This window comes from Cimex lectularius, unplaced genomic scaffold (assembly GCF_000648675.2).
Source record: "Cimex lectularius strain Harlan isolate CLEC.00 unplaced genomic scaffold, Clec_2.1 scaffold135, whole genome shotgun sequence".
In the NCBI taxonomy this organism is placed as follows: domain Eukaryota; kingdom Metazoa; phylum Arthropoda; class Insecta; order Hemiptera; family Cimicidae; genus Cimex; species Cimex lectularius.
The window spans coordinates 1,066,117-1,088,200 of NW_019392793.1; the positions used below are offsets into that span (position 1 = coordinate 1,066,117).

A 22,084-nucleotide genomic window follows, 5' to 3' on the forward strand; every position below is an offset into this window, starting at 1 on the left:
TGAGGTACTCATTGATAGTGTGGGTTCCTATGCCACAAAAGGGTTCTGGTCCTATCAGCGGTATATCAGCTCCTTTTCTTGCAAGGGTGTCTGCTTTCTTCCCTTTTCTCATTGCCTTGTACTCCCCGTCTTGGGACCCAGCAGAGGCTGACTTTTGGTTAGTTTGGTTTTGCAGTTCAACACCATCTTTGAACTAATGGTATTTGAGCTTAGTGCATTGATGGCTCCTTGGCTATCTGACTATTCAATGTTTTATTATAATAATTACAAGAAAGACAAAGAAACATTTAAAAGATGAAAAACATTGAAATATTAAACATTGGCTATAATAACATACAGTATAATTTAGGTATCAATAAAAATAATATGTGGGATTTGATTAGTAAAAAAAAGTATAAATAAGTTGAATGTTTGAGAAATTTATTTATTTTACATAACTCTAAAGTCAGAGAGGATGTGTTCCAATTCATTGCACAATATACAATCTTTATTGAAATCCTTTCGTTCCCTTCCCCAAGACCAATTAATTAACAAGTTGATGATGGTGATGAGGATGAGGATTCTAGGAAGCGGGGGTTTGTGCTCCCTAGGCACTGCAGCTTTCTGGCTTATTGTACCTTCCTATTTCCCTAGTTCACAGAAGTATTAGGCCATTGACTGTTGCTGCTACAATTTCATTTCCTAGGTTTTTTCTGTATGCTAGGTAAAGTCTCTATTGATGTTGCTTTGCAAAGATGATATAGGTGGCATTTTCCTCTTCCTCATTACAAAATCTGCAGATGGGATCATCGTTATATAGATGTTTTCTCAGATGCCAGTGATCGGTTAATGGTCTATAACTCCTCTGAGTCTAGCCCTCTCTAATTATAGTAGTGAGTTTTCAGTCTTGGAGAGGGTTGTTTTACCATAGTTTACTGTGTCTAGAGCTGATAGAGTTTATCCAGTTCTCCTTTTGTTTCATTTGGATCCATTCTGCAATTGAGGATTCTGCATTTGTTTTTGTTATCCCAAGTATAGGTTCGGAGCCTATGTATGGTCTTGTAGATCCTACTCTGACTAGTGTGTCCTATTTTCCCAAAATTCCTTTGTGTCCTGGCACCCAAGATATTATCAGGTTGATGTGTTTCCCAGATTTTGGATGCATTCACTTACTCGTTTTGATGTGATTTTTTTTCACACTAATGCCGACTCACAAGGAACTAGAAACATTGGCACATATCCATTTTGAATGTGTGGCATTCGCCCAGTTATGGTACAGCCACTTTGATAAGGAAATTCTTACACCAAAAGTGGTGTGCAAAGAGGCACCGAGGAAAGTTCTTAGTCTTATAGACAAAAGTACCCTTTCCAACGTATGGCTATATAGCATATTGACCAGATCCATCATCCAACTGTATTGTATAACTGACTATATGATCCTGTAAAAATTCTTTACAACATCCTATAAAGTCTCAAAAGACTATAAAGGAGAAGAAGAACTCAGGAGAGCACCAGATACAATGATATGGTATACAGATGGTATACAAACTAAGGAATCAGGTGTTTTTGTACAATTCCAAAACTGAGCAGTCAAACTCATTAGGGAAGTACCACTTCGGTCTTTCAAGCAGAAATACATACCATCAATGCTTGTGCCCTAGAAAGTCTTAAAAGAGGTTACACTGGCAAAAAATTCCTCATAGGATCGGATAGCCAAGCAGCTATTAAACATTAGTGTGTAAAAAAATCACATCAAAACGAGTAAGTGAATGCATCCAAAATCTGGGAAACACATCAACCTGATATCTCTTTGCACACCACTTTTGGTGTAAGAATTTCCTTATAAAAGTGGCTGTACCATAACTGGGCTAATGCCACACATTCAAAATGGATATGTGCCAATGTTTCTAGTTCCTTGTGAGTTGGCAAGTTTCTGTCTCTGCTTTGCCCTCTTCTCTAGGGGGTAGTTTAGAGGGAAGTGGCTGATACAGAGGCCTATAATTTTCCTCCAATCCTGCCTGCTAGGAGAGAGGAGTTTCTTTGACGTTCTTTCTGAGAAATTTATAAATCTCTTAACTTGCCTCATACCTGATGCTTTTGTCAAGTGCTTGAGTTTTTCTTTCTCAAGCCATTTTTCCAGTTCCAACTTAAGCACATACATTAGCGCACCTAGTTGTGGTTCTGCTCCTCTTTTTTGGCTTGTTGGTCAGCCAGTTCATTTCCTTCTATATCTTCATGTCCTGGAACCCACTTTAAGGTATCTTGTTCTTTTTCCCTGGGTTATTAAGCAGTTTAAGCAGTCCCAGGCAAGTTTGGAGTTGAAAGCAACACATTTAACGCCTTCACAGCTGCCTGTCTGTTTAGGAGTATGTAAATCTGTACACCATTCATGTTTTCTTTATTAATAACCATGTACAGAGTTAACTTGCATGGATCTCAGCTTGGAAAATTGTTGAGGTTAGTCCAAGGGGTTTTGCTAGGGTATAGATCTTGGTGTACTTTTTGATCAAAAGCTCAAGTTTAAAGAACATATTTCTTCAATAAAAAATAGATCCATGAAGATGCTAGGTTTCATCATCCGGAACACCTATGAATTTAAAAATCCTTTATGTTTTGTCTATCTTTATAAAGCTTTTGTACAACCCATACTAGAATATGCTACACCTGTTTGGAACCCATTCTATCTAAATTATCAAAAAATTCTTCAATCTGTACAAAACAAATTTTTAAAAAAACTTTCCTACAAACTCAATCTTCCTCCGAATTCTGCCTACCCTGGAATCCGCTCTGAATTTAAACTTTTCGAACTGGCACTAAGAAGGGATTACTTTGATATTGTTTTTGTATTTAAATTATTAAACAATCTCATTGATAGTCCTTATCTCCTCTCTCAACTACAGCTACATGTCCCTTCGTACTCTCTTAAAACCTATAAATTATTTTATATTGAATTCCAAAGCTCTAACTACATGCTCTCTTCTCCTCTACACAGAATGATGATCAAGAGTAACAACATCTGCAATAGCATTGACTTCTTCAATAGTTCTGTGCAATCTGTGAAAAACCTTATCCTACAACCTTAGTTGAATGCTTTTATATTTCATACTGTACAAAATTATTACAATTTATTTCATTTACTGGTTCAACTAATTCTCGCACTCTAGTCTTATTATATATTTACAAAGAGCATTATTTTCATTAAATATGTACCTAATTATTGTAGTTTCAATTGTCTTTCAGCTTTATTTTGTTTCCTCTGCCTTATTTGGTTAGTAATTATGTCTTTCATTTTTGTTGTTCAGTTTTTACTCTTTAATTGTATTTTTATATTTATCATTTATATTTACCATTTATATTATTACCATGTATATACGTCCTTATTCTTTTTATATATATTATTTGTATTTTTACATACATTATTTATATTTTTTGTTATTGTAAAATGTCTTTTTTATAGTGGATTTCGATCCGTAAATAAATAAATAAAATAAATAGTTTATCCCTTTTATCCCTTACAAGAATTGCCAGTACTTCGGCATCAATTCTGGCTCAACTATGTATGTGTTTGTATGTACAAGCATTTGCAGATTTGAGCTTAAATAAATCAGTAAACTGTAATCAGATTATTATATGCCACAAGGATAGGCAGACCAGGATGATGACAAATCAGAAAAATACATATCTTGTTAATTTGTCTACAATTTTAATCAAAACTGATTGATGTAAAAATTGAACATTTTGAAATTTACATGTCAATTTGGCAAATTAAATTGTTAGTTTAAAATTAATAAAAACAATTTAAAGCGAGTAAGGATGTTTTAACAGAAAGTAATAATCGATGTAACAGTTGTTTTTGTAACTCAAATATTGTTGGATGCCTGTTATAATGAATTGAAGAATTAAATTTTAAATGTCATGAAAATTTATCTTATTGTTTGAAGAATTTGTTAAAAGAAAAATTAATAATACAAATAAAGTATAATTGCTCCTCTGTATTGTCAATCTTTAGATCACCAAATCAAAAGAATGAATTATTTTATTTGAAACAAAAGTATTTCTTTTTTTGCCACTGTGGATGGAGAAAAACAATAAATAATGTAGAAATAAAAGGTTCTGAAAATAATGTTGAACTTTATTTTGCATCGACTTGGTTTCTGACACATTTTGAAAATCAAACCATATAATTGGTTCAGAATCAGTTAATAATTGTTAAAATATGTACAATTTTTTATTAAAAAATTACAATTGTTATTAAGATTGTTTGTTTTGAACTGCAGAAAATTTCTGACAAGAGTGGCAAATGCTTTTTTGTTTTTGTGACAGGAACTAGCACCCTTAGCAACCGTTTTGTTGACACAACACAGAATACATCAACAATACGAGGTACTGGTAAAAAGGCGATCATCGTCCTGGTACTGACCAAAAAAGCACAGATGGAGCGGTTCGCAGAGATGTAAATGTCTGTAAAATGCCATTAGCCTCTAATAAAGAAAGTAAGCAGAACGAGAAAAACAGTATTTTAGATTTTAGCGTTTTAGGGAAGCAGGTGAGGTTTGAGAATCTAGTTTGAAAACGACAAAGCATCATTAAGCTTTATTTGTTTACTTTTTAATCACAGATCACTTTGAAGTCTAGGCCAAGTCCACCTTGTTCGCGGTCCTCTTCGAGAATTGACACTGCATTAAGACCGATGTCTGCTACACCGACTCTTTTCCATCAGGTAATTTTTTTTATATTTACTTGTTTCATTCTAAACCATATGATTAAAAATATTTTATATTGTTTAACTTTCATGTGTTGCTTATATGTTCCTAAATACAGTGTAAAAATATTTTTATGCAATTATTACATTTTTTAATTTTTGTATTGTTCGAACATTTTTCTTGTAGTATTAAAACAACAAATAAAATTGGCATGTTTTTAAAATATATATCATTTATTATTCTTGAGTAAATATTTAGAAAGTATATTCTGCCTATCAGGTGGCCGGCTTTCCTTAAGACTAACAGATATACATATATTTCTTTGAAAGTGCAATTGTAATAACTGTGTGTTTTCAAAAGTATTTAAAAACGATTTCAAATCATGCAATGACATTTTTTAAATGGGATTTGTTACAGCAAGATATATCTACATGCCATTTTGGGCATATATTGTGAATTGATTTTATGATACATTTTTTTGGGGTTATGAGTGAATAAAACGATGCCGAAGGTTTACAAATGGTATATTGAAAATTTATTTCATTTTTCTCTTGAATCCATAATTGCCTGTTTTTATATTGAGTTGTTTTAAGCAGTCTGCACTTCTTCAATCACTCTTGCAAACCAAACGTTATCATTCATCCAATTGGTTGTCTGAACTGCTTTTATTATAACTTCTTTTTTATTAATTGAGATTTAATACCTGCCTTATTAACTATGCACTATTGGTCAATTTCTTTAAGATGTGATGATGGATTTTTATGACAAAGAAAACATGTCAAATGTAAATGGTAGAATAGTAACGATCAAAATTATTTGCCAAAAATAGCAATTCACATCCAGTCTTTGTTTAATTATTTATACTTTATTTATCATTAAGAGTTATTTTATTATATAGAAAGTGTTGCTTGTCTTAAAATTATTAATGCAAATTAAATTTGGCTATAATTTCAGCAGGAGAAGCACAGAAAAACACCACCGTGGACAAGGCCACAATCTGCAGATCATTTGTCCCGGGGCACTCACAGAAGTAAATTGGCAGCCAAATTTGAAAGGACTGATAGAAAACTTCACAAAAACCCTAGTAAACATACAATAAAGCTATTTATTAAGTATAATAATTAACTTAATTTTTTTTTTTCCAGGGAAAAATGGTGGTTCAATGGGTAATCTTCTGGCGAGTAGTTCGTTTGAAGATAATTTAGATTCGGAAACATCAGTGACTCCGAGTCCTGTTCCTAGTCTCACTGAAGTGCTTAGATCTGGCAAGCTCGAGCCAGGGCTTGTGGCGAAGCCACCAATACCTCCAGTCGGAGGAAATCCGAAAAAGCCTCATAAGTCAATGGATGATATTATAAATATAAAATTTCAGAGGTGGTTTCCAGAGTCTGTGATTCAAAAATCTCCCTATGCAAATTGCAACGGTTTGAATTATACTGAATTAAACAGCCCTACAAAGGTAAAAGAAAACTTGGATAACGAAATATTTCCGACAGAAGAGAACCTACAACAACCGAGACACGCTCCCTCACATTCAACTGAGAATCTTACAAGGTTGCCCCAAAATAATCCAAATGAAGAAACGAAAATTCTAGAATTTGATAATTTTAAGTTTGACGCTTACGAAGGGCCGAGAATAGATATGCCTTCTAAAAAAATTTCAAGAAGTCAAACGATGGAGACGATTGTTGAAAGCGATGATGTGCCAGTTTCACCCGAACACTCTTCGAGGAAATCAGTAACGAACAAATGCAACGGGACATCAGAGATTCTCATGTCAAAAGTGGGTCAGACATTGAACAAATACTACAACACAGAAGACTGTCAAAACAACGCTGCTAGGGTAGACTTCTCTGTCAATAACGGAAATGAAAACTATGAGAAAGAAATGATATCGATGATTGAAAATTGCAAAATGCCATCTAAAGTGATCGCCCATTTAATGACAGAAAACCGAAGCATCGGACCTGAACACGCCGTCGGCCTTGAGAAAGTTCTCGAAGATGAGAATGCAGCTTGCGTTTTGAACTATTTGGGTGATACTAGCGAAGTGGGCTTGAACAAATGCAATGATCAACATTTGAACAATCATGAACTGCCTAAAAATGGAGAAAACGGGTTGAACACCGAAGACATTTTAACATGGATGGGAAAAAACGTATAAATTCATTTTCTTTTCTTTTTTTTAAAAGTAAATAAATAAATAAAAAATGGTTGCAAAACATATATATATTTATTTCAGCAAGGTGTCAACAATGCAGTCGGATCAACGTACAATGATATTTTGAATATGCTGAAAGTATTAGAAAAAGAAGAAGTTGAATCTAGTAAGTTAATTAAATTATAAAAACAAGCTTTTAAAATATTTTTAAGCACAAATAATTTATTGTGTAATTAAAAATAAAATATAGCTTGTAGCTTGATCATCTCTGATCATCCACAAAACACAAAATATATTTTGAGGGCCCAAGTAAGTTAATAAATAAATAAAGAAGATTATGTACATTCACAGACCAAAAATTATAGTAATATCACAGCACTTAATGGAGTATCACAAATGTCATAAAAATTAAATCTTTTTTTCCCATTTGTTTGTCCTTTTTGTAAATACTTTATAGACCGACGATGGTAAAGTGCTTATCTGACAAGCTAAACCAGTGAGTTTGTTAGGTAAACAAAAATGATCAGAGAAAATCAAGTTACAGGATCATCAATATTCACAAAGCAAACAAAATATAATTTTTATATGTAGGTATAATGTATTTCTGTTTAATCTAACTTGGTATAATCAATAAAATTGTTCCAGTAAAACTTGATGCAGTTTCTTCCAGTCGGAGTGGAAACAACTCTGCTTGCAGCATGGCACCTGCTGTCGGCGCAAAGTACGTATCCTGACTTTCCACGGCTAAAATAAAATTATTTTTTCTATAAAATTTCAGAGATATTTTGACATTCCTCGATGAACTTGACAGAAGTGATTCTAGAAATGAGTTTCACCATACTGCACCACCGGTTCAAGAGGCTAAAAATGATTCACCTCCCTAGTAAGTAATACAAATTTACAAATTGCAAAAACAGACTTGTCAATTTAGGAATTGTAGTGAACCGCCCAAACCAGCGATCCCGATCGGAACAGGAAGGATGGCGCAATTGATGGCTCTCGATTCTGCTGAACTGGCAAAAAGAGTGATGGCTATGACCCTAGAGCTTGAAGAAAGGGAGTCAATTTTGCACAGCACGACTGAGAGACTGAAAGAAATAGAGGAAAAACAGGCTAAAAACAAACTGGACTCTGATGCAACTGTGAAGAGACACCAGAAGTTCATAGATCAGGTAATATTTCAGAGTAACTAATTAAAAAATATAAATGTTAAAAATAAAACATTTTGGGCACTGCAGCTTCTTACAGAGAAAAGACTTTTAGCTGATCAATGCGCCAGTTTGGTAAAAGAGATGGAAGGCAAGCATTCAAAAGCCCTTCAAGCCATTGATGAAAGGCACAACATAGAGCTAAAAAAGCTACAAGAAAAAATGCTCGCTGCAGAAAAAATTAGAAGGGAGAAGTGGCTCGAGGAGAAAACAAAAAAAATCAAAGTAACACGACTTAACACTAACATGTGGCAAATGTTGAATATTCTTTATTAAATAGGAACAGACGGTGAAAGGCTTGGAGCCAGAACTGGAACGGATGACTAGGACCCATCAAGAAGAACTAGCTGAAATTAGAAGAGCCCATGAAAAAGAACTCGCTGAAATGGAAGCGAGCTGCTCACGTAGAGTGAACGCAGCGAGAGAACAGTCTCTTCGAGACAGAGAGCAGGCCGTGACTGAAGAAAGGGAAGCTGCTAGGAAAAAGTAAGGATAATTTTCATTTCTGCAAGTATATAAGAGCAATCCGAGCCATTCTCACCCCTTGTGTTAAATTTTGGATTATGTAGTATAACAACAAAATTTATAATTAAAACACTTTATATTTATGTTAAATTAAATTCAATATTAGTTTTTACTAGAAACGCATCTCACGATTTCTAAATAAATATCGATTAGCGGTCACTAATCACCACACATTTTAATAGAAAGTTGGAAAGTATTTCAAGGAATTAGCATTGTTCATGCTTTTTTTTTCTTTCAAGTTTGCCTACTTTTTATACTAGATATTTTTTATTTCTATATTATATATTATTATAGGCTGGAACATGAACTAAGTGAAGTTGAAAGAAGTTATCAAGACCAAAGGCGAAGGCTCATGGCAGAAGTAAGAGATGAAAAAGAAAGAGTCGGCAGGGAATCCGAAGCGAGCCTCTTGGCAAAATCCAAGCAGCTTGAAGAAAAATGGCAACAAGCTAAGCAAGAATTGGACGAGAAGTTAGCAATACAACAGGAAAAGCATGAAGTGATTTTGTTTATACTCTGCCATCTTTAAACTAATATTCAGTCTTATAATGTTAATTGATTTTCTCGTAGGCTGAGCTGAAAAGTATGAGAGATATGATTGAAGCAGAGAGGCAATCTTGGCTGAACCACCAGACGAGCACGCTTGCTGAAAAAGAACAGCAGATAAGGGAACAGTGCAAGAAAGAACGAGACAGACATATCGACGCAGTCATACGAAAGTTGGATCAAGAGGCCCAAGAAAAAGAAAAAATAGTCGAATCAAAACTTATGTTGGTATAAATTAATTATATATTCGTACGATATAATAAAATGTATTTTTTGAACCAGGAAAGTTAAGGAACAGTACGAAGCGGATCTAAAAGATGCAGAGGCGATCCAAGCCGATTTGCGAAAGAAGCTTAAAGAGACTAGAAACGAAAATCAACAAAATGAAGAAATGTTTGGAAAACTTAAAAGCCAAATAAACCATTTGGAATTTCAGCTAACAACAGCGAGGCAGGTCAGTTTCTTAGAAAGTCATTCTGCACTGTAATGTTTAACTTTAATTTTATTTTTATGGCATAACAATTAATTTCAATGCAGAAACTGGAAATGGTAGAGAGGGAAGCGAGTGAAAAGAGTGCAATAGCAAGGAGTGAGGTCTCTTCACAAATCACAGCCCTTCAAAAAGAGCTCGCCGACGAGAGGTTTCGAAAAGAGGAAATGCTAGCGTCTTTGCAAGCCGAGAAAGAAAAGGAGCTTCAGCAAGTTTACAAGAGGTCAGCTTAACTTTTATCCCAACATTAAAACCCCCAACATTATGTTTTGCAACTTGTAGAGTCAAAGAGGCGATATCGAAAAAAGAAGAGACAATTCGGTTGGTACAGAAACAGCGGGATGCGGCTCTTGAGCAGTGCAACCAACTAGAAAATATCCTAGATCAACAGAGAAAGGACTTTGTACAAAGGAAACACCATTAATGTTCATAATGTTAATTTTTGTACATTTTAATAATTTAAGGCAATGAATAAACTTTTATAACATTTTAAAATTTTGTTTTTGTGAAGAAACTAAAAAAAAAATCATTTCAAAAGTTCTCATCATTTTTATTTGATTTTAATTCACTAATCTAGTAGTTCTTGTCTATTGTCCATCCATCTATACAAGCTTTATAAGGTAATGATTTTTATTAGTAATAAAATACTAGAGCCGGTAGAAAAACTCATATGTTTCAGACTGAATTGTTTAACGACTGGCAGGAAAAGTTATTTCTCGAGGGAATGGGCTGCAGCTGAGTAATGAATTTAGGAAGAATTGATCTATCTCAGACACAAAATAAGCATTCATAATTGCCAGAAATAACACTACCAATTTAATTGGAACAAAAACTCCTTTATTTTGGAAGCTGATGTTCTGCTGAAGACCAGACTATGGGTCATTACAGTATTACCAATATAAACATATGGCTGCGAGACATAGGCTGAAAACAGTATAGAAATTGCAGGTCACTGTTAGTTGTATGGTATGGATAAATGCTTAACCAGGAAAGCCTGTGGGTAAAAGAACGTGTAATGAAGTAGACGGTTCAAGAATATCATTGCCACAAGATGCTGACTGCTGAGAACTGGTCTAAAAAATGTCTGAAACAAAGACTGCAAAGAAGCAGAGGGTGCCTACACAACTGGGATAAATTAAGAACCTGTGTGGAGCGACCTCAATACAGGAAAGAGTGGAAAAGAATTGTTTTATTGTCACTAAAATTTAATAACAAAAACTATAAAAAAAAGTCCAATGGTTTAAGAAAATTAATTGAAATGAAATTGCAACTAAGTAAACCTCAACGTCAGTTTAAGATGTATAAGATATTTATACAAAAAAATATAGAACATCTAATACAAAATGTATAAAAATATTAATACACCTGTAGTGTATTATTGTACCTATTTTCACTGGTTTTACAGTCAGACGCTTTTCAGTATTTCACCAACTTCAGTAATTGGTCTGAATTTTTTCGTCTCTTCTTTTTGAAGGTACATCTATCTAGAAGTCTAGAAGCAAATCACGCTTTCCATCTACAGATTTACAATCAAGACAAACTAGTACAAAAATTCAATTTGACTATAATCTGTTGGGTGCCAAGGAACATTAATTAATAAATGTTGTGATAAGTTCTAAAGATCAGAATCACAGTCAGGATCAATAATGACAAATGTTGGATTGATACGCAACAAGACAATCCCCAACCCTGAACATAGCCCAAGGGTGAAAATTTGGATTATATAACTAAAACTATATGATACAGATAGAAATTATTTGAGGTAGGGTGAGTATGGCAATTCGCTCTTTGGAAAATAATCTTTTCCAAAAAGATTGTAATAAGAGAGGAATAGTTACTTCCCAAAACATGCAACAAACATTAAATAATAATAAACGCTGTATCAAATGTAAGTCACCTCATTTATATTTTCACATTTTTGGCTGGAAAAAAACTCCATAAAGTTGTGTGTGGTGTTTAGTGACCATTAGTTACCGATTATTTGGAATCGTTAGCTGCGGTCTGGTGTGACAACATTTTCTTTATCGTGCTGATGTTTCGATCTTTATTGAGATCATCTTCAGGGCCTGGTTTTTGTAAACAATGTTTAAATTTTACAAATACATGTAGGATGTGAAAAAATGAATTTATACAATACTATAAATTTTAGGATTCAATCAAAGTATTTGTACTCACTCACAGTGTTTGTTTTCTGTGTAGATGTGTCATTCTTGTGTGTCATGTTGAGACTTGTCGACAGACATATTATTTTTTTTTTGTATTTTTGAAGGAGTGAGGAAGGAAGTAGGGATAGAAATCCATTTTTCTATGAGTCTGCTTCTTTCACCTAAAATTTCTAGCATTGTATAAATTCATTTTTTTCACATCCTACATGTATTTGTAAAATTTAAACAATGTTTATAAATCCCAGACCCTGAAGATGGTCTCAATAAAGATCGAAACGTTGGTACGATAAAGAAAATGTTTTTCTAAAACCTACGTCACACCAGACCGCATCTCGTGATCTCCAAATAATCATAAACTCCATAAAGTGTGAAACCTGAGATAGTATAAAAACAAAATTGATATTTAGGACACTTTATTTAATATAAATATAATAAATATGGCTGTTATCATTAAACAAATTACATCTAGGAATAGTCAAGTGTACATAATTCATAGAGGTTGATTTGTGCAATTTTAAAAATAAAGGTTAAGGCTAACACAACTAAAACAATTTACTTAATATTCACATAAGAAGTTTTTAATCAGGAACAATCTTTGTGATAATAAAATAGTTTTAATTCTAAAATTTCAACTAGATTTAAATATATTACATCAGTAATTTACAAGATGATTTGAATAATTGTTTTAACAGTCTTAATAAATCAACACTAGTAACAACTGCTCTGTCGAATGAAAGTTAACAATTATTACTGTACATCAGATTTCTTATATTTTACCTAAAGAGACCATAAGTTGAGTTTGTACATTCATTTTAAAAATTCAGTTTTAACCTCTGGGAAGAGCCGTAAAAGTTAAAAACAGTTGTCAGATCAAATTAATACTTAAAGGGCTAACCAAGGATGGTATTTTAACGATTCTTTACTCCTATCTCCATAGTCGTAAGTAAGTTCGTCACCAACTTTTATGTCTTCTTTTGCTATGAGTACAAGCCTTGGCTTGCCTCCAACGTAAATAGTTTTAGTTACAAGATTACCATTTCTAGAATGGTTCACCAGGCGCCCAAGCCTACTCGATTCTATAGTTGCATCAACGCAGAATTGGGTGTTTTTGTACATAAAGTAATACATGTAACATCCTGTGTTTTGGTCTTGTGAATAAATGGCTTCCCTAATTTTGGCCTCTTCAAGCGAAATAAGCTCTCCGGCGTATTCGACTACAAAATCACCTCTGAGGAAGTTCCTTTTGGCTACGATTCCCCTCCCCTTTCCAGGAAACATGTGAACCTCGAGACCATCCTCTCTTTTCGATAGCACAGCCTCCTCAATGTTTTTCTGTCTTTCCTCTAGCACAGTCTTTTTAGTTTTTCTTTCGCTCCGTCTAACCGGGAAATAGTCTGTTAGCTTCCCGGTCTTGCACTCCACCAACGGAGGTTTGTCGACATTAGTTTGGGCTCTCTCTAATTTCTCTTCAGGTAGGGCTTCTGTCTTAATCTCTATTCTATGGGGGCTCGTCGTTATGAACCCGTTGGTCTGCTGTAAGATGGAAGCGGTCGATGCATGCTTCCTCGGTGACAGTCGTAACAAACTCAATTCGGCCTCTTTCTCACCACCTTCAAAATAAGATGTTATTTTACCGTTTGGGCTCGTGTGAGAAAGTTTCCCTTGAAACTCCGTCTTCAAATTTCTCCTTTTGAGTCGATTCTCCCCATTCCTAGTACAAGGGGCCGCTTTGGTCCTTCTACCCCTCGCCATCGCACCCAGTTTGGATGATTTTGTTGCTTGTACTGTCTGCAACACGTCTGAAATTCAAGCAAAAAACAAAATTATATTAGTGATGAATTAAAATGAGTGTTCTGTAATTTTTAAATTGATGTTCTTTTTTTATAAGGTAAGAACAATTTATACATTTAGCCCAATAAAATGTACCCATTTAATTGTACAATTTGTAATATATTGTGCATAAGAATTACTTTACCAAATATAAAACAACTGTACTGCTGTTCCATTGATGTTTTTCAAACTTTATCCCCCTCAGAACTAGTTTAATTGCAATACCTCTCAAAACTATAAAAATTGAACAGAAAAAGGGAATTGTACTTTCAATAAGCAGTTCTAAAGTATTATTGGTTTATAAAAAGCCTCCTTTCACCCTCCAAAAAAAAGATTAACTTGCTTTGTTGTCCAACCCATAAAAGTGAAAGGTAGGGATTACTTTATTGAACTTCCAAATGTCTGGAGAAACCCGCAAACTCTATTTTTGTAACAATGTATTGACAAAGGAAAAACTATAAATTCTAAAGGGAGAAGTCAAAATTAAATTAACCTTGCAATGTTGTTGTTACAAAAGCAGGTATGCCGAGCTTTGATGATTTTATCATGTAGAAATTTTATCTTAAGTTAAAATTGGAAAATAACACTTTCTTCAACTGTATAAAAATAATCAGACTTGTGAACCTTTGTTAGATCTTGGTGATTTGGTAGAAAAAACACCTATACTAAGTCAAGTACCACACATTTGCACCTGGAAGGCCATATTCCTATAAGATTTGCTTTAAAAAATATAAAGAAATATTGCTCAAATATGAAGTCCCGTCATTAAAGGAAGGATCTGTTTGAACTCAAGATAACAGGGTCCCAAAATCAAATAACTCAATAGTACAAAGTTCTTTCCCATAAAAGTACACACAATGGAGAAACATTTAATGCGATCAATTGAATTTGAAGAGAGGCTTCAAAAATAAAGTCAGTTTGTCCAACAGTCGTCAAGGAACTGATTTCGAACACCAGTTCAAAGACGGTTTTGGATTGATTTATTTTTATAGAGAGAAGCAAGGGCTAACTGAAGACACTGTGAATTCAAAAGAAACCCTCAATTTTTTTGGCAGAATAGAAATGTAGCCTATCAGATTTTGTAGAAAATATGGATTGTAAGTAGTGAAGAGGCAATCCAAGAAGAAGAAGAACAACAACAACAAGATGACTATTGAGATCAATTCTATAAAGCAAAAGAGACTCTAACAAATACTCTCTTACTGCTGAGTTATACTTTAAAATGATGTGTTTGATATCTTTACCATACTGTGAGACTGGTTGAAGTCTGCAGTGTGACGAATGTCTATTTCGGTCTGTTTTATTTTTGTTCAAATCCATCACCGAATATGGTGACATGCTAAACACTTTGGACAAGCCAAAACAACTGAACTTACAGCTCGCTCATCTCAAATCATTTAAACTTACAGGCATGGTAGAAATATGTGACAGTGGTTGGTTGGTTTGTGTGTTTATACTGTAAGTATTTAACAGACCAACCGATCCTGACCTGGAAATCAAAGATGATCAAGTTTCAAATTTTCTGTAACAATTTTTTGCCAGTTTAGTGGTGGGCTTGTATTATGGCAAAAAGGTGAAATGCATCTGACAGACCGAAACAGCTAGGTTACAAAGACAAAATTGATCGGAAATGCATGAGTTAAATCTTTCTCCACAGAAATCTCATAAAATTATACCCCAAATGTGGGCCACTTTCTGTTGGTACTCAGGATATGTAGAAAACAACAACCCTTGCAAGGATAGATTGATGCAAAATGAGGAGCTTTCTTTTGCTGCCATACCAATGATAGGTCCTTAGCCCTTTGGGATTCACACTATCAATGAGTACACATTAGACAAAAAGACAACATGAAAATGAGGAAACGGTGGAATTCACTCATTGTACATAAATAATCCAAGAAATTTTGGAAGGAAGGAAAAACAAAATGCTTCAAAGGTATCAGGAAAAACTTTGAATCCTAAAAAGATTCTTAACAGGACACTGCAGACTGAATGGGCGATAATCTGAAGAAGATTGGTATAACACGACATGTGCAGATTAAACACACCAACTAACAAACCGAAGTGCCATATTTGCAGGAAGTGTTTTCGGCAGTACAACTGTAGAATGAATTCAACCACTGAAACTGGATCTAATTTCTTGATGAACTAGGACTCACCAATGTGCTGTAAGTACAGAATGGGGATACAATAGCTCTCAAATGGTGCAGAGTACACCTTGAACATTACATTTACTAGAGCTGAATTTTCTATTTAATTTCTAGCTTGATTATTTCAAATCATTCTCATCTATCTTTCATTTTGGTCCGTTAGAAGGGTCATTTGGTCTTCTTATTTATAAGTACATCCTTATCAAACCCACCATCGACAGACCAGAGGACTGGATAAGTGAACCGGAATGTACTAAAATGACACTACTAGGTTCGTCTTTACTGTCATCAAACACAACGTACTTTACACATTTATTTCAATTTTAATGACACATTAATATATTTTAAGCTTGAGGGAAGATAGATTAATAAGGCTCGATGCAGAGGGAAGATAGAGTAGATACAAAGTTAAATAATAAGCAATAGTCATACTTCTGACTACAGTTCTTCAACATGAACATTTAACAAATAGACATAAAATCCCTTAACGTTTGCAATTTGGCACAAGTCGGAAACTTCAGTTTTGTAGCTCGTGCTCCTGACAGACTCGAGTTGCTTTTAATAGCTACAAAATTGCCGAGTCTGAACCAATAGCTGTATTACACACTCCTACAGTGGAACTTTTGCAACATGGTTAAATGATAAAATTAATAAAAGAAATTGGATCTTTCAGGACTGTTAGAAGCTACATTTGAATGATGAAATAATTAAAAACTATTGTTTATTACTCAATTAATTATTCACTTTATGTAAGGTCTTGGTTGAGATGAAAAAGTCAGTGTCACGAGCGAATTTGAATCCATGATCTTCGGCTAACTACGATGCTGCTCTATTTGAGCTACAATGACTTTGATCCACTCACACCAACTCCTCATCTCAACCTACCTTTCGCATTTTACCACTTTTTGCCATTTTTCAAATGCTGTGTAATCAGAATTCGATTCTCGGTGTCCGAGTGGATCGAAGTCACGATATCTCAAGTGGTTCGAGCAGCGGCATATTGAGCCAAAGATCATGGGTTCGAATCTCGCTCGTGTCACTAACTTTTTCATCTCAACCAAGACCTTATATAAAAAGAATAATTAATTGAAATAATTAATAGTCATTAAACAAAATGGATTCTTTATTACATTTAAATTTGTCATGTTCTTACTGTTGTTGTTGTTCAATTGTTCATGTAAATGGAGAATTAAGTGTCCTGGTTTTAACATTTTCGCTTAAGAGTTGACTAAATAAAGATTTATATTTTTTCTGTATACTATACAAAATGTACAAATTAGGAAGATTATTTAAGTCATGTGACATGCGATACACTTGAAAAGGGAAGCGGTTTTAGAACGAAAAATACGTTATTGGGGGAATTACATTATTTTGATCTTCATGGGTGGAAGTCAATCCGGCCAAGATGTTTTCAGTGGAAGATGAGTGTAAACCGAATAAACAAAAAACTGAGTGTAAACCGGTTGAGTTTCCGACGAGAACCGATGTTATAAAGAGAAGCGAGATAAACAATTGTCGGGCCAAACAAACAAACACACAAACGGCGCGAAGGAATGAGTTACCGATCCTTGACAATGACAGGAAGAGTTTGGGTCCGCCGGGCGTTGTAGACTCGCCTCCGCGGAGACGCCGGACCGATTCCGGTATCGAATCTCGACTTACCATTCAAACGGGGCAGAAAAGAAGACGGAGTCAATTTTCGGGAGGCCGACTCTCGATTTACTCCATCTTGGAGACTGAACAATGGACGTGAATACCAACCTCCGCCTTGATCGGTCCTCGTCTCCCGGGTCGTCGGCCCTCCGCTTCAAACGCTCCGGCGGCCTCCTGGCGAGTGGCGATAAACGTCGAGCGGCCGCACTCGGTGAAAGGGGCGGAGGATTAGGAAATTTCGAATTTGGATCTGTCGAAACCCAAGCCGATCAACAAGTGGCGCCCTCAATTTTGACCTGGAGACCGTTTACCTAGGATTGGCGGGAGAAACCCCAGGAAACAATCTCACCGCCCTCCTTCAAAAATGTCGCCGCTCACCACTCAAGAATATCATCTCAAAGAACGATCCCGGTATCCGCCACCAAAGAGAGAATTGTCAATTGATACCTTACAACAAAATTGACATCGACGCTTTGGCTCGTTCTTGGGTGCACAACCAAATAAAATATACTTCCCAAATTCTTATACTTTTGAAAGTCTGTCTGCTAATATTCGAATGAGAGTTCCGCGTGCAAGATTTCTTTCCTTCAGTCTAAATTTAAGACACTACCCTTAAATTTCAATGTATCTAGGTTTATTCATATTTTGCATACCAAAAATAGGTTTGGTTGTAAAAATATTAAAAAGAAGTTAAAAAGAAAATATTTATTATTTATTTATATTAAAGATACAAATAGGACTTTATGCCTCCTTACATGTATTTATGTTAGAAATAAATTAAGTTTTATAAATAATAATAGTAAAACATAATAAAATCTTCTTCCCAAATTCTAGTCAGAAATTGTCTGTAATGCTTAGAATTGAATAGTTAAGTTTATTTTCAAATTTTTGAACTTGAGCCACTAGTGACCCAACCAAACTATCAATTGAAATCTCAAACTATATTTATACTAACATTATTTACTAATGAATAATCTAGTAAATAGTAATGAAACTATAAAAAAGTGAAAGATTTCTAAAGAGATTTCTAAAAACACAAGAAGAACAATTTCAAAAATTGCAATATTTTCAACTAACAAGTAAACATAAAACAAGTAGTAATGTAAACAAGTTTATAGGTGAATAAAAAACATAAAATAAAGGTTATAGAATGAATCCGGCCATTTGATCAGTTTCACTTTCAACACGCAGTGTGGTGTGCTTAATTGTGGTTCAGGTCCAATGGGTGTGAATCATTCAGCTTTTTTTCGCAACTTTATGTAGTTCATTTCCTTCAATCCACTCATGTCCTGGTACACACATTAATTTCACCTTATACACAAGTATTGTAGATTGGTTAGATCATATCAGACAGTTTGGAGCTGAAGGTACATAAACAAAAAGTATTGTACATTATTAAGATCTGGCTGTCTGAGAGTATATCTGGTCATCTTTTAATAATGTAATATTTTTTAAATATTTTATTCTTAATATTTTTTTAATTCTTTTTTAATATTTTTTAGTAATTCCACTGCCCAGAGTTCACTTGCATAGACCTCAGCTTGGAAACGCTTTATGCTTTTGCCAGTCAGAAAGTTGTTCTGATTACAGTTTTACATCTCCACACTTTATTCTATTTTTTTTTTAACAATCTGGGTACAACACTAAAGCACCCATTTTAAATTTTGAAATTTTATTCTTCCAAAAATCTCATAGTTGTTGAATAGTGTTGAAGAATCTGTCAAAATTCTTTAGTTTTCCCTAAAAACCTTTGCAAATATCTCAGTTAATTAAATGTCTTTTGTCTAATATCATGCAATTTTCTGTCAGCTATGACTGTATTTCACGATTACCCAAATGTCTGCAATTTTCTGTTACATCTTTTAAACGCATTTCCACAGGTGGCTCTGCCTGTTTAATCACTGCTATTAAACTCGCCATTAAGACAGTTCAATCTTTGCAGTGTTTGTCTTACTATCTTTATGTCCCATTTTACAGTGTTTATTACGGCCACCATACAAATCAGCTTGTAAAAGCCTGTATATTTATTTGTTAGAGTTGACACATTTTAGCCTATCTTATTTCCTTTTGTAAGGGGCCTTAGTGTGGTTTTACTTGTTGTTTAATGGCCAAGGTCATTTGCTTAATTGATGGTGAAAAATCCTCAGCTTGCTGCAAGAAATCACAATCAGTATATAGGCATGTGTGTACAGAGTTGATCTTTTAATTGATCTTAAATCAATCAATATTTTAATTAGTTTTGCTGAAATGGAATTTAATACTAGAATTATAAAATAAAACATATATAATCACACATATATTTAATTGTAACCACTATACAATAAAACAGGTGTTTAAATATTATGAAAGTGTACCCATTAGTAGAATTTTGTTAATGCAGTAGTTCTATTGTTTAAAAACAACAAGAAGCATACAGTAGGAAAATGGTGGCTGCAAATCTTGACGAACAGATTGAAAAATTGTTCAAATGTGAAAAATTGCCTGAAAATCAAGTGAAAGAGTTGTGCAACAAATTCAAAGAGCTGACGATTAAGGATAGCAACTTGGTTGTTCTGTCTACACCAATAACAGTAAGTTCTTCACTCGGGGCGAAAGTTTGGAGTGGTAAGCATAACTTGTGATTTTGGATGGCTGCAATTAATTTTTTCTAAGGTATGTGGGGATATCCATGGTCAGCTCCCTGATTTGGTTGAGCTGTTCACGGTAGGAGGATTGATACCATATACCACATACCTATTTCTTGGTGATTATGTCGACAGGGGCTACAACAGCATTGAGACTTATCTACTCATGATGGCATTGAAGGTAATTGTTTTTAAACAATGTTTGTATTACAGTTAAATGTTAGGTGTGTTAGAAGTATTTTAAATTTGCCCGACTGGTTTTGTAGAAGAGGCTAATAAAAGCACTCTCAGGATCTCAACATTTTGTACAAATTTTCAGGCTAACATGATTACATATTTCATTAATATGTGATTTGAATTTTGAAATTTTAGGTCAGATATCCTACTAGAATCTATCTTCTTCGAGGGAATCATGAATCGAGAGAGATCACACAAGTCTATGGATTTTATGATGAATGTCTCAGAAAATATGGAAGCATAACAGTTTGGAGGTACTGCGTTGAAACATTCAACATGCTTTCTCTTGCCGCAATAGTGGACGGAAAGGTAAATCTCGACCCAATCAGACAAATTAGTTTGTAACGATTACAAGTAATTTAATAATTCTTTACCAAGCAGTGGCTTGCAGGTGTTTTGCATCCACGGTGGTTTATCTCCCAATATTGATCTTTTGGATGATATTAAGATGATAGATAGATTTCAGGAAGTACCACATCATGGTGCAATGTGCGATCTCCTCTGGTCTGACCCAGAAGGTCAGTAGGTTAAATATTTTAACCTGCAAATATATAATTTTTTTAAACATTTAGAACTCAACGGTTGGGGAGTTTCACCAAGAGGTGCAGGATATTTGTACGGATCCGATGTCGTAGACAAGTTCAGGATGGTCAATTCTGTTGACTACATTGCAAGGGCTCATCAGTTGGTTCTTGAAGGCTACAAGTGGCATTTTAGGAATACAGTTGTGACAGTCTGGTCAGCTCCGAACTACTGTTACAGGTAAGCCAATCTTAAAATAATTCACATATGTATCCAAACTAAGAGAACTTTCTTAGGTGCGGGAACGTAGCTTCTCTATTAGAAATGGAGCAGGGCCATGAATCATTCACAATATTTGATGCCGCTCCTTCTGTACGTACAGTTTAGAAAATGTATTTTGTAAAAATTACATCAATTCTCGTTCATTGCAGGGACAAAGATTAGTAGCAGGTAAGAAGAATCCATCGCCAGAATATTTTGTCTGATTGGTCTGTTCCAAGATGGAGGGATAAGATTGTTTTATGAGCATTTTATGAATTGTTGAGATCTTTGAATATTAGAGTAGACATGCTTTTAGAATTTCTATATAATAAACCTACAATATATAACTATTATGTGTATTCTCATAATATAAATATTGAATTTCTTGATAAAATGTAAGAAGAAGGCTTATTTAAAGAAATAGATAGTTTTGTAATTTATTTTGCCAGTAGAGCATAATTGATTATATAGTTTACGCGACCCTTGCAAAACCAAACTGACAATCTGATTTGACCCAATAAAAATGAACCAATAGCATAAGTTCATGCTCAAATATGTGATTTAGCGTAAGGCTCGTTATTTGTTAATCTTATTATGTGGTCAACATCCGGGCAGATGGAAGAGCCAAAAGGATCAGGAGATAAATTCCTGTCGTGTGCCAGCTGCCAGTCAGGTAGAATTTTTTCTTAAGACTCCAGTCCCGCGGGCTTTATGATCCTACATACATTGTATGAGTGATATTGGAAGTTTTATGGCCCGTGCGTGCCTAGAACACACATTTTGAGCTCGCAGATTGATCCAGTTTTAATGACTTAGATTCATAAAACAATTCTGCCTTTGTAATAAAAGAAAATTGATCAAATTTCGAGATTATTAAGACAGTTCTCAAAAAAAAATCTGATTCAATGTAATAAAATAACGTATGTTGAATTGACGCTTACCTAAAATCATTTGAAACATATATGTTTAATTACGTAATATAAAGTTAAATAGATACACAAAGATAAATATAATTAACATCCACAACAGG

At 34.3% G+C, this 22,084-nt stretch overlaps 3 protein-coding genes across 5 annotated transcripts; 2 read left to right on the top strand and 1 right to left on the bottom strand.

Annotated features, from left to right (window-relative positions):
* Positions 1–4,115: 4,115 nt before the first annotated feature.
* On the top strand, positions 4,116–10,074 carry LOC106663750 (centrosomal protein of 131 kDa). Its single transcript, XM_014388828.2, has 15 exons — positions 4,116–4,525; positions 4,598–4,699; positions 5,637–5,766; positions 5,828–6,840; positions 6,925–7,009; positions 7,489–7,564; positions 7,622–7,726; positions 7,784–8,015; positions 8,082–8,276; positions 8,332–8,537; positions 8,871–9,075; positions 9,147–9,346; positions 9,405–9,576; positions 9,660–9,835; positions 9,895–10,074. The coding sequence occupies exons 1-15, from the start codon at positions 4,448–4,450 to the stop codon at positions 10,034–10,036; spliced, it is 3,117 nt and encodes a 1,038-aa protein (XP_014244314.1). The 5' UTR covers positions 4,116–4,447; the 3' UTR covers positions 10,037–10,074.
* Positions 10,075–12,173: 2,099 nt separating this feature from the next.
* On the bottom strand, positions 12,174–17,721 carry LOC106663755 (N-lysine methyltransferase KMT5A-A). Of its 3 annotated transcripts, none has more exons than XM_014388841.2 (2): positions 17,519–17,721; positions 12,174–13,576 (listed from the first exon to the last, which is right to left on the bottom strand). In XM_014388841.2, the coding sequence occupies exon 2, from the start codon at positions 13,527–13,529 to the stop codon at positions 12,660–12,662; it is 870 nt and encodes a 289-aa protein (XP_014244327.1). In that variant the 5' UTR covers positions 13,530–13,576; positions 17,519–17,721; the 3' UTR covers positions 12,174–12,659. The 3 variants fall into 3 exon arrangements, with proteins under 3 accessions (XP_014244327.1, XP_014244326.1, XP_014244328.1); XM_014388840.2 differs by having other exon boundaries at positions 17,420–17,720; XM_014388842.2 differs by lacking the exon at positions 17,519–17,721 and adding an exon at positions 17,123–17,402.
* A 1,993-nt stretch (positions 17,722–19,714) lies between these two features.
* Positions 19,715–21,392, top strand: LOC106663768 (serine/threonine-protein phosphatase 4 catalytic subunit-like). Its single transcript, XM_014388858.2, has 7 exons — positions 19,715–19,980; positions 20,063–20,215; positions 20,407–20,580; positions 20,663–20,789; positions 20,844–21,033; positions 21,090–21,165; positions 21,225–21,392. Exons 1-7 carry the CDS (start codon positions 19,834–19,836, stop codon positions 21,276–21,278), a joined length of 921 nt encoding a protein of 306 aa, XP_014244344.1. The 5' UTR covers positions 19,715–19,833; the 3' UTR covers positions 21,279–21,392.
* Positions 21,393–22,084: the final 692 nt, after the last annotated feature.